The sequence below is a fragment of the Microplitis mediator genome, chromosome 11 (genome assembly GCF_029852145.1).
Source record: "Microplitis mediator isolate UGA2020A chromosome 11, iyMicMedi2.1, whole genome shotgun sequence".
NCBI lineage: Eukaryota > Metazoa > Arthropoda > Insecta > Hymenoptera > Braconidae > Microplitis > Microplitis mediator.
This window is the reverse complement of record NC_079979.1, coordinates 19,204,935-19,220,267: the sequence shown is the minus strand read 5'-3', so window position 1 is coordinate 19,220,267 and position 15,333 is coordinate 19,204,935. Positions and strand designations below refer to the sequence as shown.

The following is a 15,333-nucleotide window of genomic DNA, read 5'->3' as shown; positions in this document are numbered from 1 at the left end:
ATTTTTATTTCAAATATTTACCGAACGTGATCTTCATTATTTTTTTTTTGGGTATGTTATATGCGATATTTGTTTTAGAATCATTACAAGGCGAAATTTTGAACAGAGAAATTTTAAATTGACTGGAACAATACAGGAAAATTTCAAAATTCTATAAAATATTTGAATTTAGTCTAGAATTGGCGGGAACACTCGAGGAAAATTTAAAAATACTGTAGAGCTGATTAGAAAACTCCAGGGTAATTTCAAAATTGCGGGAAATATTTTAATTAATCTCAGAATTGACGAACTCTCGAAGAAAATTTCAAAAAATTCTAGAATCGACTGGAAAACTGCAGAAATATTTCAAAAAATTCTGTAACTGATTAGAAAACTCTAGGAAAATTTGAAAATTGTAGGAAATATTCCAATAGAATCTAGAGTCGACTGGAACACTTGAAGAAAATTTCAAAAAATTCTAGAATCGACTGGAAAAGTGCAGAAATATTTTAAAAAATTCTGTAACTGATTAGAAAACTCTAGGAAAATTTATAAATTATAGGAAATCTTTCAATAAATCCTAGAATCGACTGGAACACGACGAAAATTCCAAAAAATCTTATAAGCGATGGGAAAACTCGAAGAAAATTTCGCAAAATTCTAGACTCGACCGGAAAAGTGCAGAAATATTTCAAAAAATTCTATAACTGATTAGAAAACTCCAGAAAAATTTCAAAATTGTAGAAAATATTTCAATAAATCCTAGAATCGACTGGAACACGACGAAAATTTCTAAAAATCTTAGAAGCGATGGGAAAACTCGAAGACAATTTCGCAATATTCTAGACTCGACCAGAAAAATGCAGAAATATTTCAAATAATTCTATAACTGATTATAAAACTCAAGAAATATTCAAAAATTCTTTGAAATACTTGAATAAATTATAGAATACTTTATGAAAATATTTAGACTAAGCAAAACAAGTTATACAAAAATGATAATAGAAAAATGTAAGTAGAATTTTCTATTTAAAAAGTTATGTAATATGTATATATATATATATATATATTTAGACACTGTAATATAAAACAGTAGTTTATAAAGCTTTCTATATCTTTTCCTTTTTCCCTATAGTTATTATAATTATTATTGCTGCAGGGGATTCACCCTCATTCGTATACCCAGAGATAGTAGCGACCCTTATCGACCGGAAGTTGCGAAAAGTTTCCATCAGTCTACCCTCAACTCAACTCAACTCGACTCAACTCAACTCCCTTCTACCCTTACACAGTACAAGAGGTAAAAAAAAATATTTAGCCTCAACTTTCATTCCCTATTATGATTAAAAAAATAAACTTTATAAACACGAGAGTCGGAATTTAAAAGTAAAAAAAATATAAATGTTGGCTTAATAATTATAATTACTGAAAAATAAAAGTATAATTTTTAATGAAAGACGTAAAAAATTTTTATAAAAGATTCTTTGGCCCCGGAAATCCGTTATGTTGTTTTCGCTCTTCCTACACACGAAATTGAAATAAAATAAGTAATTGAAATAAAAATATAAAACATTATCAACTACAATAGACTTGCATGAGTCATAGAATGCTCTAGTACGTTAATTAAAATACAACGAGTAACATAGACAAGTAATTTAAATGTTGACGATTGAATCATCGCAATTACAGTTATAAAAAAAATAAATTGTTAAATAATTCAAATTTTATTCTGGTATTGTTTCTAAAATAAATTAGGTCATTGTATATATTATTTTGAAACTTTAGTAAACAAATTTTATTATTTAATAAATGAATACCAATAAAAAAATTTTGAATTTCTGCTTTATGAACTTAAAGTTATGGATTTCGGGTTAAATATTAAAAATATGAGAAAAATGTATGAGAGCAATTTTGTAGGAAATTAAATTCTCTACAAAAAAGATCTCTGTGAATTTATCGATAAAACAAATAGTTTAGACGCGAGGAATGTTTTTAAATTTCAAAAATAATGACTAGTAAATTTTTGAAATATCTGGCGAACATAAATTTGAAATTCTGGGTTAATTATCAAAGATACGAAAAAAATGTATCAGACCTTTTTTATAGAGAATCAAATTTCCTGTAAAAAAGGTCCAGAGGGTCAGATACCTAAAACCGATAGTTGAAGAGCTAGATGTGTTTGAACGTTAATAATTTAATCGAGAGTGATCAGAAGAAATTTAACGACAGTTTGAATCTATAATGAAAATAACGAAAATAATTTTTAAGTGCGGTATGAAATAAAGATAAACAAGAGGAAATTCGTAGGATGATATTCCGTAGACTTCTAGGCGGGAATAAAATCGGTTAGACCTCGGGGGCGGGCAAGAATAACCGGCTTCTTCCTCTCTCTACTCTTCATACTCTTTTTCCATCCGTCTTTTCGTTCTTTCACCCTGGTTATTTATATTTATTTTCATTTAAATATATTTTATTTTATTCGGCACGTCTTATTGGCCTGCTGGCCGTTGTACAACACCGATAGTACACGGGCGCTTACCAACTACAGAGAAAGATTATAAAGAGAACCAGGTCGATTGAGACGCAATAAAAAAAAAACCGCTAAAAAGATTGAAATAAAAAGGCAAACAAGCTCTTGATCTCTTCAGATGGAGGCCGTACTCAATACTTCCGGCTTTAAATTATAATTTATGTCTAACATTTAATTTTTTTCTCATTTATTCAATTAATTTATCAGCTAATTGACATTTCGATAGACATTTATTTATACTTTTGTTCCAATATAATTATTAAATGTAATTGACAGTGATGTAGCTAAATATATATGCATATATATATAAAATACAAACATAAGTTGATTTAATTACCAATTTATATAAAAATTTTTTAATATCATTTTTAATTACAAAAAATAAATAAATAAAAATGTCGGTATCGTTAAATTGAATTTTGACGATGATATTTACTTATATATATATATAAATATATATGTAATCTAGATCGTCAACGTCGACGTCGTATTCAAGACCCGGATACACAGAAATAGTTTCAGTGTTTATGGTTGCAACAAACTCCCAAGTAAAAGGATATATATATATATATATATATATATATATATATATATATGTTTTACAAAAAGAGATAAATATATATAGAAAAAGAGTAAAAAGATTTGGCTGACGGCCAGAGTGTGCAGGCGAGCGCGAAAGTCAATCTCACTTTCGATACGTGACGTGGCCGCAATAGTTGAGAAAACTATCATAGATTATAATATAATAATTATTTTTTATTTTCACTTGATATTTATTTAAATTACAACTTCAAACTTTATCACTATCATTATTATCAAAGTTTGAATTTAAAAAAATAAAAAATAATAATTTTTCATTATTAAAAATAATAATAATGAATTTAAAAATAATTTTATTAAAGTTTAATACAAAGTCGGATAAAGAGGATGAAAAATGAGCCAAGTTCTTCCTCTTTTACCTCAATTTCCACTTTTTCTTTGCTCTTCCTACGCTAATCCTCTTTTACTACCACCTCGTCTTCTATTCGTCCGCGAACAAAGTTGAGAAAGTTGTTGAAAAGTTTACCGCGATAACACTATTTTTTTTTTTTTTACTTCCGGCGAACTTTCAATCTCGAATAAAACTTTATTTTTGTTTTATTTATTTACTTTTTTTTACGTTTGTACGAACAGACTCTGGGAGTAGAAAACGATAAAGAAACTGCGGAAGGTAATAGAGAGAGAAAAGGGATATTGTTAGATTACATACAAGTATTATATATATTTTTTTTACAGTATGGGTAAAGTTTGAGGATGAGTCTATAAAAACTATCGAGTTTAAATAAATGAAAGAGAGCTTTTATTGAACGATTCTCTCTCTCTTTTGCTGTTTAAAGATTAAAGAGACTTGAGAATTTAAATTGAATGGAGGTAAAAAAAAACCTGTTTGAACTTGTGTGCCACCTGCCAGACATGAAAACGAGAGACTGACACCTGCGACCCTTCCAACCGTTTCCGAGGTGTTCAATTTTTGTTGATGCATTTTTAAAAAACACGTGACGTTTACATTCTAATCTAAGCTTTAATTTTCTTTAAAATAATTAAAATTAATCACTAGGACCAGGATTTTTGCTTTTATTTAAAAATAACGATTAATAATTAATGGTATCAAATTTTTTGGAATTACAGTGGAAATATTGGCCGTATAAAAAAATTTTTGAAATAAAAGTTGTAGGAAATTTAATTTTCTAGAGAAAATGTCTCTTATGATTTTTTTACACGACCAATATTTTAACCGTAGTTTCAAAATTAAGATTTTCATAATTAACAAAAATTTGAATAACTCATTATGAATCTAAATTTTGGAATTACAGTGGAAATATTGGCCGTATAAAAAAATTTTTTAAACAAAAGTTGTAGGAAATTTTATTTTTTAGAAAAAGTGTCTCTTATGATTTTTTTACACGACCAATATTTTCACCGTAGTTTCAAAATTAAGATTTTCATAATTAACAAAAATTTGAATAATTCATTATGAATCTAAATTTTGGAATTACAGTGGAAATATTGGCCGTATAAAAAAATTTTTTATACAAAAGTTGTAGGAAATTTTATTTTCTAGAGAAAGTGTCTCTTATGATTTTTTTATACGACCAATATTTTCACTGTAATTTCAAAATTAAGATTTTCATAATTAACAAAAATTTGAATAACTCATTATGAATCTAAATTTAGGAATTACAGTGGAAATATTGGTCGTATAAAAAAATCATATGACATTTTTTTTATAAAAATAAATTTCCTACAACTTTTGTTTGAAAAGTTTTTTTATAAGACCAATATTTTCGCCGTAATATTAAATATTTGAACCATTCATTTCAAAGTTATGGCAAAAATCTTGTCCCCTATTAATCACATTGATATTTTTGAAAAATTTATCTGGAAAACTTTAAATTTCTCGAATTTTTTAAACTTTAAATTTAGAAAATTTGTGATACCGAAAAATTATAAATTTTATGGATCTAATAGTTTTTTAAATATACAAACAAATTATCATATTTATTGAATGACATGGAATAATTTTCAATTATCCCATTAAGAATCTAATGAATTGTAAAATAAATTTTGGTATGAAAATATTAAAATAATAAATTTAAATAAATTATCATATTTTTTGACATTTATATTAATTTATCGAGTCATTTAAAATCGATAAAATTTATGAAAGTAATTAATTAAACATATATAAAAATAAGTAATTTAAATTTATGTAAAAAATTAACAAAAACTTGAATAAAAAAAAAAAAAGTTACTGTCATTTTGTGACAAATATTAAATGTATTAAAAAAAAAAGAATTGATGAGAGACAAATCTTTTTTACTCAGAATTCACTCATTTCAAAATATGAGCGACATATTCAATTTCATTGCTCCGTATTTATAGACCTTATACATTATTATTTAAACCAGGTAAAATTCAATCCATAAAATATTATACCAATGAATATATATAATATGTCTATTAAACCAGTGACATGGGTATTATTGACGTTAATTTTTAATTGACAATTTTAAAATAACAAACCCCATCCATTAGATTGACGTTAAATTTCATTTTTAAATATTTTAAACTGACATTTTATTCTGTGCATTAATTATTGAATTCAAATAAAATATCTAATACTCATATTATTTGTCATTAAAACTTTTGTCAATAAAAATATTTAAATTGTAAAAGTAAAATTGTTAATTTTAAATAAAAATAAAAATAATATGAGGACACGGCGTTATATACTTTTAATACTTTTTTTTCTATTACTTTAAAGAAAAAGAAAAAAGTATGAACTACTTATTCAGGAGTAAACTTTGCGCCAGTTCACAACAATAATTATCAAAGTTTTGCAACTGTGCTCGTGAAAATATAACGACTTTAAGTAAAGTTGCGTTATAATATAATACATATATATATATACAAATATATATGTATATGTAGTAAAAGCAGTAATAAAATACAACTATACAAGACTTTCATTCAACTGTCTGCACACAATATCACTAAATAACTGTTTATGTAAAGACATATATACATATATATGTGTTAGATTTTAAATATAAACTTTAAAATTTATGTAAGTGTTATTGTTATTATTATTTTATTAGATTTTACCTATTAAAATTACATCGTATAATTATTTCATAAATTGGAAGCAATTTGAAAAAGTACATTAAGGGGAACCACTAATTTGAGCGCCTGAAAAAACGATGATTTTTGGTCATTTTTTTAAAGAAAACTACTCCATGGAATGTTTCAATGTTCTAAAGGTATTTGTGGATATGGAGCGAAAGCAAGATAAAATTTTTGGACGGAAAAATTCAAAATTCGGCGAGTTATTCACAATCTCCCGCTCAAAAAAAAAGTCCCCTCTGCTGCAGTGACAGCGACCGCAGTGCCGGAAATAAAAAAAAACCAAAAAGTTTTTTAAACTAGAAGGTATTTTTCGTACACTGACCCTCGGGCTGAGAAAGAAATTTAAATTTAGCAAAATGGCGGAGTTTTTAAAAAAATTCAAATTTCCCGCGAAAATTTGATTTTTGGTCTGGCAAAATTACATTTTCTATTCGATCGGAAAACTGGAGGTTCAAGGTATGGAGAAACATATAAAAGAAGCTGCAATAAGAGTCAAATCGATCGGATGATTCGTCTTTGAGTTACAACCGCGGCAATTTTGAAAAATGGATTTTTGAGAACCGATGAGCGGCTGCTCTTCAGATGGCAGTAACTCAAGAAAACTATTCGAGATATGCAATAGAAATTTTAGTAGGTTATTTTTGAAGGTATAGACTATCGAAATATGCAAAAAAAAAAGATTTTTCAAAATTTCACACTAGTGGTTCCCTTAATTATTAATGTCTTTATTTTAATAAATAAATAAATAAGAACTTTATCATTATGTTGACATTTAAATGCCTGTAACTTTTAAACTATCGATTTTACGGAAATGTTTAAGGAGACCTTATTTCTAGATAATTTAATAACGAACAAATTTATTTCTGTGCAATTTTACCGTATTTCAGATATTTAACCCGCAATAATAATTTAAAGCTCGGAAAATAAATAAGTTAAATATTTAAATGGACCTTTGAACTTTAAATTAAAATTATGGTAACGTATTTGAGTTACGATAAAATTTAACATAAAAAATTTAATAGCCAATTATATCTACAAAAAAAAGTTCCTGTGACCGTTAGCTTTAAAATCAATAATTTAGAGGCGGGAATTTAAATTGGTGAAATAAATTTAAATATTTTGCGGTAGTATTTAAATTATTATATAAGTTTATATAAATATATTATGAAATAATGAATTTATGTATATAATTTTAATGTAAATTAAGAAATATCAATCTACTTGATGATTTATTTTTGGCAAATGTGTCATCCGACACGCTGGTTTATATTTGCTACCAAGACGGATATATTGAGCTAGGGGGCGGCTTTTACACAACCAAAAAAAACATTAATACATACTTATATATATATATATATATATATATATATATATATGTACAACCGGATGATGAAGACGAACAACTTCAAAGAACATGGCCGTAGTTTTTTTTTTTTATTTTTTTTACTACCATTTAAGATCACGAGTACTCAATACCAATTTTTTATTTAAATATCAATCAGTATCTATCTGTAATAAATTTTTTTCACCAGTAACATTTAATTTAATTAAAGTTGTCAAGATAAATGAACTTGTTTATAATTTTTTTAATTACTTATTTACTGTAAACTTTTTTTCCTCATTAACTAAAGAACCCATGAATTATTTACGAGATTTACAATAAACTCAATAATTTATATGTTTATCATATTTAAATATTTATCGAAATAAATGACCTTTGTAAAAATAAAAAAAAGTATATTTTTAGTCCCAAAATTTTCGGGGCCAAAGAACTGAAATTTTTTTTTAAACGTCTATTTAAATTATTTTTTTTATTTGTATCGAATTTTTTAGGGAAAAGACCGAGTGAGACAAAATGGAGATGAAGAAATAGAATAAGATGATGATGATCATGATGAAAAACGAAATGAGAAGAGGCGGAGACTCTCATAGCCTTTTGTTTGTAAAAAAAATAAAAAAACCGGTTCGCGGTTCTTCGAAGCATTTATTCCGGATGGTCTTTTACTTTTTGTTTATTATTTTGTTTTCTACTTATTCTCTTGGCCTACTACAGAAGAATCAGGTTCTTGTCTCATTTTTTTTACTCATTCGTATTTTACCAACATACTTCTTATTCATTCTTACATGCATGTATTTTTTTAAACGTATTAATTATAATTTATCGCAATACCAAATTCAAAAACAAAATTTTGAATTTTATATAAATGACAAATGTGTTCTCTATTAATCACTTAATTATCAAATAATATTTATATTAATTAAAATTAATAAATGACAAGAATAATTAATTAATTTAATTAAATATGAAACTGACAAATTTTTAAATCCCGAATTCAGGTGCAAATTTTTTGAATGATCCTGAAGTTTGCAGACAAAAAATTTTTGAATTTTTGTTTCAACGACTTAATTAAAAAAAAAAATAAAACTAAAAATATACACGTAAAAAATTTAATGACAATAAAGTTATCAGACATTTAACAACATTTTGATTTTTTTTAACAAAAAAATAAATATTAAAAAAAATATTTTGAAAAGTTGCACGTATAGATTAATAAATTTTCTACATGTGCATTTTTTTAGAAATATATTTTTTTTTATTATTTATCTATTTAAAAAAATTTATTTAAATTTCAAATGTCTGCTAACTTTACTGTCATAAAAATTCAATAAACTATAGGTGCAATTTTTTCAAATATTTTTTTTTTAATAATTTATTGTTTAAAAGAAAATCCAAAAATTATTGGACGTCGGCTAACTTCAGTATCATATTTTTTTAAACCATTTAATTTTTATTTTAAATATCAAATGTGAAATTTTTTCTTTTTATTTTTAACTCGAATATATATTTCATAGTTTCACTTGTTTCCAATCACTTATCGATACTTTATACAAAAATTTATTTAAAAAAAAATTGAACGTCTAAATGGCCTATATATGGGACATCTTTATAAATGCAGTTGCGATAAAATAGAATAAATAAATGATAAAAATACAGATATTTTATGAATGAAGTTCTAATAGAAAATAAAATAAAAAAAATTTGTATATTTTAGTATTAAATAAAATTGAAAATTGAGACATTAAATATTTTTTTTTATTGCGATATTTTATTAATGTATATATAAATATACAGCAACATTTGAGCCAATAACGGAAGTAACTGTGGGGGGTGGAAACGAGTATCATGAATCACGTGGCGTTTTATCAAAAGCAAACGTCGGATAAGCCTTTATAAGTCGATAACAATTATACCAGCATATATATTTTATATATAATTTTGGTTATTACTTTAATTATGTATGTAACATAATTTTGATACGATCAATTGACAAAATAATTCGACGATAATTGAATTAATTTTCATCAATTTATTTAATTTGGAGAAAAAGTTTTTTTATTGGCTATTATATATTTGTATGATTTAGTGTCATCAGTTAATGAATCAGCTTCTTCAGGGGAAAGATAATATATATACATATATATATTTTTTTTTCATATTATTTATGAAGAATATGTGAGAAATTGTAGAGTTCAAATTTTTAATTCCATTTTCAAATATTTGAATCAAAAGGAAATGAAATTTTTTGAAAAAATCTATGACGCGGTCAGTTTTGATTTAAAATGCCTTCAATTTTTCAAAGATTTAGGCACAAATTTATAGTAAAATATAAATTTCACAGTACACGCAAGCACGCGTGTTAATTATTTTTGATTTGACGAAAAATTATGATGATTAGTAAATCAGATTTAGTATGAATTTATAAATTCTATTTGAAATTTAAACCGCAGATTGGACTACCTGACGTTTAAAACGTAAACTGAACCTTTAGAGACGTAAATTATCAAAACGTATTGTAGATTTTCAATGTACGAAAACGTAACTCGTGTAATCATAAGTCGTATTTATCAAAATTTGAGATAAAGAAATAAAATTATTTCATTTTATTACTGCTGCAAAATTTTTTTTGCACAAAATCAATTTTTGAGACTGACGATATATTTTTTTTTCAAACACTAGTATAATTCTAGTGATCTAATTAAAATCCATGTAATTACTACCCGTAGAGTAATGAATCGCGTTATTAATTTCAAAAGGACTCAGATTTTTATTCGCCTTTTGGGTTTTAGGGAACTTCCTAAAGTCAAAAGAATGTTTGATTTTTTTTCATTGCCAGTAGACTCAGAGCTAAAAAATTTTGAAAAAAATTTTGAAAGCCCACAGGGCGCGTAATTTAAATTACAGGCACTGGAGTTCAAAATTCTTTTCAATATTGAACATTAAAATAAATCCCTAAAGCCGAGGGTGAATATAAATTTGAGTCTTTTTGGAATAAAAAGTTTTTTGATTTATAAAAATGAAATTTAACGTTACCTTTTTCTAATTGTTGTGACACTGGTTGTGTAACTGTTAACGATGTGGTTACTGGACGACCACGAGGTCTTCTTGGCACTCGAGGCTGAAACAAAAAAAATATATTTCTCAGTAAAATATATATATATATTTGCAAATAAAAAATAAAAATCTAATTTACAGAAATATTCATAAAAATAAATTATTCAACCGTTATCTAATCTCTTATTTTAATGCCTTTAAGTTGTGATTAATGATTACTATCTAAAAACGAAATTAAAAAAAAATAATAATAACACAAATTAAAGAATATCAAGATCTTATTTTAGAACAATAAAAAAAAAAGATAATAAATCTCGTAAAAAAAAACTTAACGATTTTTTAATAGTTTTATTTTTTTACGCATTAACAAAATTGATAATTAAAAGTATTAAAAGAAAGTTAATGAAGCAATTAAGAGCTGATATAATTATCAGTGTAAAGTTTTTTTTAAAAAATAATATAAAATTGTCAATTAACTGTTGGTTAATTTTTTTTTATTTACCTCAAGTTCAATACTCTTATATAAAATTTAAAATATATAATAATAACCCATTGTTATTTTATTAAAACCCCTCAAATTTATATATTTTCATCCTCATAATTATACCCGTTCAGTAAATATTTTTTATATTTTTTAAATATATCTTTACATCTATGAAACATATTTATGTATACATATGAATGTACTCAGCATTAAATTTAATGCTCAAGTATTAGTAATACCTCTTTACCTTTACATTTAAAACCCTTCATCTCTTCTTCTACCTTACAATTCCCTCATCCTCATCCTCATCCTCTTATATTACATACATATATATCTTATATATATATATAACATTATTATATTATATTCATCCGCCTCTCTTTCGTCCCCCGTACAAACCAAACCGTGGGCTTTGTTCGGCTCGTGCATTCATTAGCGCAAATAAACGGGACGCCGTGTCAGTATTACATATATACTTTATATATACATATATATATAAATTAACACTGCATAGTATAGTACATATATACATACATATATTTATAGATATTAATAATAATAAAAACCGATACATCAGATCCTGTCATAAAATTAAAAAAAAAATTTCACGTAAGTCAGAGTAAAAAATAGATTTTTGAAAAACAAATTCAAAAATTTTGAACTACGGCTTCAATAATTTTGTTTTATAAATTTTTTTATGTAATTCAAGTTCTCTTTATATTTTTATTGAGATAAAAAATAAAAAAAATATAAGATTACATTTGATCTCCATGGGATTGAAGGAAAAATACAGAAGTAATAATCAAAAAGGATAAATTGTAGGGTGAATTGAAGATGCGTTTCCGTCCTGAGTTTTATTGCAAATTGGGGTTAAAGTCGTTGGCGATTTACCAAAGAGTTATTTCTCTTCCTTTCTTACTATTATTATTTATTTATTTATTTTTTTACTCTCTTACGTCCTTATACTAACTCGCCTCTTTCATCTCGCTCTTTATTTTTATCTTGTAGGCAACTGTCTGGCTCATCCAGTGATACTTTTATATACCACTAAATATATATATGTATGTATGTATGTATGTATGTACATATGAAAGAATGGATGGAAGTATATAAGAAGTAAAGAATAAGAAGCAGAATATTTAGTTGCACTGACTCGTATATCCGCAAACTGCCGTCTGCCGTTCGCATAATTGCAAGTATGTAAATTTATTATAACCAAAGAATACAAAGGAAAAATGTCGTTATCCTTATAAAATACTTTATTCAATTCATTTAAGATTTTTTTTTATTGCTGTATTATACTTTATATTAGCTTATTACCCCTGATTTATATATATTTTTTAAATTATTGTATTGATGTCAATGGAACTAGTTTTCTGATAAAAATAGAATTTTTAAACTTCCCGCTCAGAAAATTTCAAATTTTTAAAAATTATTGTTTTTATCCCACGTTTCAAAATTCGAGTTTTCATAAAATATCGACGTCTGAAGGCCCTAGGATGCTATTTTTAAATTTTCAGAAATGTCTGCACGGAAAAAAAAGTTATGAGTCAAGGAAATATTTTGGAAGACAAACGTTCTCGGGAACTAAATCAAGATTTTCTTGAGCCAAGATAATTCAGGTTTTCAAAAAAATCTTCTTGAATTAAAAATATTAACCTTCAGTAGAGATTTTTTTTTCTGGGTGTGTAAAATTCTCATATATTTTGAATAAATCACTCGATCTAGATGATTCTTGCGGCATTCGAAAGAGTTCATTTGAATTTATATTTCGCGTATATATAAGAGCATTTTATCAAATAGATTCTGAGATATTTAAGAAAAACAAAAAAAAAAATTATTTCCGTTTTTCTCGAGTATTTTGAATACTGTTCGGTCGATCAATTCCAAAATCTAATCAGCTCCAGAACTCGACAAAAGCTTTCAATTGCCAACAAGAGCTCGAATATTGACAATAATTTTTTCGAGCCCATGATCCCGTTTCGTGACTGACCCGCAGGAAGATACTAAAAGCTAACGTCTAATAACTTTTGAATTTGAAAAAAAACGGTAAATTATAAAAAAAAAAATTGCACCTATAGTTTTTTTGATTCTCTACATGTGCATTTTTTCAGTTTTTTTTTTTTTTGTGATTGACCTGTTGTAAATTAATTCAAAAATTGTTAATCGTCTGCTAACTTCAGGATCATGTCTGAAGCTCAACCGGTTTTCAGATTTTTTAATTTAATTAATGGTTTAATTATATATTAATTCAAATACTCAGTAAATACATAATGATAATAATGATAATAATTACTATTATGATGATATAATAATTATTGTCTGTATTCCGTCATGCTAAACCCTTGGAATTTACCAGTGAATTATTCTACAGAGCACTGAATAATTTCGTTGACAGTAGACTGAAGTGGATTGAGATAGACATAGAATAGTATATGTATAATATAAGAGAACAAACCCAAAACCAAAGATAAAATGAGACAGATTTAGTTAGACAGAGACATAAATTGTCAAACAGTACATTGTACTTGTGTAACGCAGTACAAAAGATAAGAGATGACGTAAAGATAAAAAGAGAATTAATTTAATACGGGAAAATTTATATTATATATGTATATATTTGTTCATATATATAATTACATTACGCAGCTCCAGTTTTATTTTATTTATAATTGGAATTTAATTTATTATCAAAGGAAAAATTGTCAAGGAATTTTGAATTTTTGAATAAATTTATGTGGATCAAATTTATAATTTAAGTCAGAACTTTTTTTGAAATAAAAAGTAGAGTTGATATCCAATCCAAGATTTTTTGATGATTTGAGCAAAATTCTGAGCTCAAGAGTCTGGGGAATTTTTGGACAAAGCGAATTGAGGATATTTTTTATTGAAAATAAATTCCGCTACAGCTTAAAAAAAATATTCAATGAAAACTGGGATTACCAGGTCCAGAAAATTCTATTGACTCGATTGTAATTTTATTTTTAAAAATATTAAACTTTTATTGCGACAGATCGTACGAGTGTTCTCTTGCGGATACAAAAAAAATTAATCAAAAATTTAAATTCAAACATCAAAATTACTAAAATACTAGATCCATTTTCCAAATTTTTTCTCCATATGAACTTTTAAAAATTTCATAAATTAACATTCAATTTATTCATTTAAAAAAAAAATTTCCATACTCATTTTTCTCATGATCAATTTATGATACTGAAGTTAGCAGACGTCTAATAATTTTTAGATTTTTTTAAAAACAAGTAAAAAATATTCAAAAAAATTGCACCTATAGTTTTTTAAATTTTCTACATGTGTTTTTTTTTTCCAATTGATTTGTTGAAAAAAAAAAAAAATCCGAAAATTTCTGATTGTCTGTTAACTTCAAATCATCATCAATTTTCGTTATAAACTTCTACTCACAGAAAATAAAAAAAACCACAAAATTGTCCGGCATTCCCACTTCCTGAATAATAATTCTCCCAAAAATTTTTTTCCCCCCAAAATAAAAATTTGAATATTCAAAAAAAGTCGACTTACTTTTATTTCCTTTCTTGTCTGTCTGTCCGTTAAATGGTAATGACTGCACACCCTCTTGTTATCCGTAGAGGGTCAACAAGGGTCACCGTCACTTATATATACATATACACATTTATATAAATATATACATACATATATACATATAAATAAATATATATATACGCATATATACGTAACTATCTCTTCGCTATACTATCTATCTTCAACATACACACCATACATATATATCTATACAATATATATACACTAAAACCACCAGTAATATCCGGTTGGCACCACGACACAACTCGCTGTTTGTTACTCTGTTACGTTTTATATAATTATCCAACGTTTAACGACTTGTTTAATGCCACTCACACACTTTCTTCGCCCTTGTACTCCCGCCACTCGTATTATATTTATCTATTTATATATTTATATTTACATATATATTTTATCTCAAATATGTAAACTCAATATATATATCACGTTATTAATAAAATCTTTATGAAAATTCTACTCCGTTCTCCATCATCATTAAATAATAAATTCAAATTTAAATTTAAAAATAAATCGCGCCAAACTGCGAGTTTGAGTAGCGTCGACGAGTATCGATCCGGCCAGAAATAATTGCACAAAGACTCCACCACTCAACTATGTATTCTATATATATCTATATATATATTTATATATATTTTTTCACCATAAAAAAAAATAATAATAATATTATTATTAATAATAATAATAATAACCGATAATGGAATG

General features: G+C 25.6%; 1 protein-coding gene across 2 annotated transcripts in view; it reads right to left on the bottom strand.

Moving 5' to 3' along the window:
* LOC130677594 (probable JmjC domain-containing histone demethylation protein 2C) overlaps window positions 1-15,333 on the bottom strand; it is a 106,098-nt gene that overhangs the window by 64,406 nt on the left and 26,359 nt on the right. For both annotated transcript variants that reach the window (XM_057484431.1, XM_057484432.1), the window contains exon 7: window positions 10,548-10,632. In XM_057484431.1, the coding sequence (XP_057340414.1) occupies window positions 10,548-10,632 (85 nt within the window). The remainder of the gene's footprint in view (window positions 1-10,547; window positions 10,633-15,333) is intronic.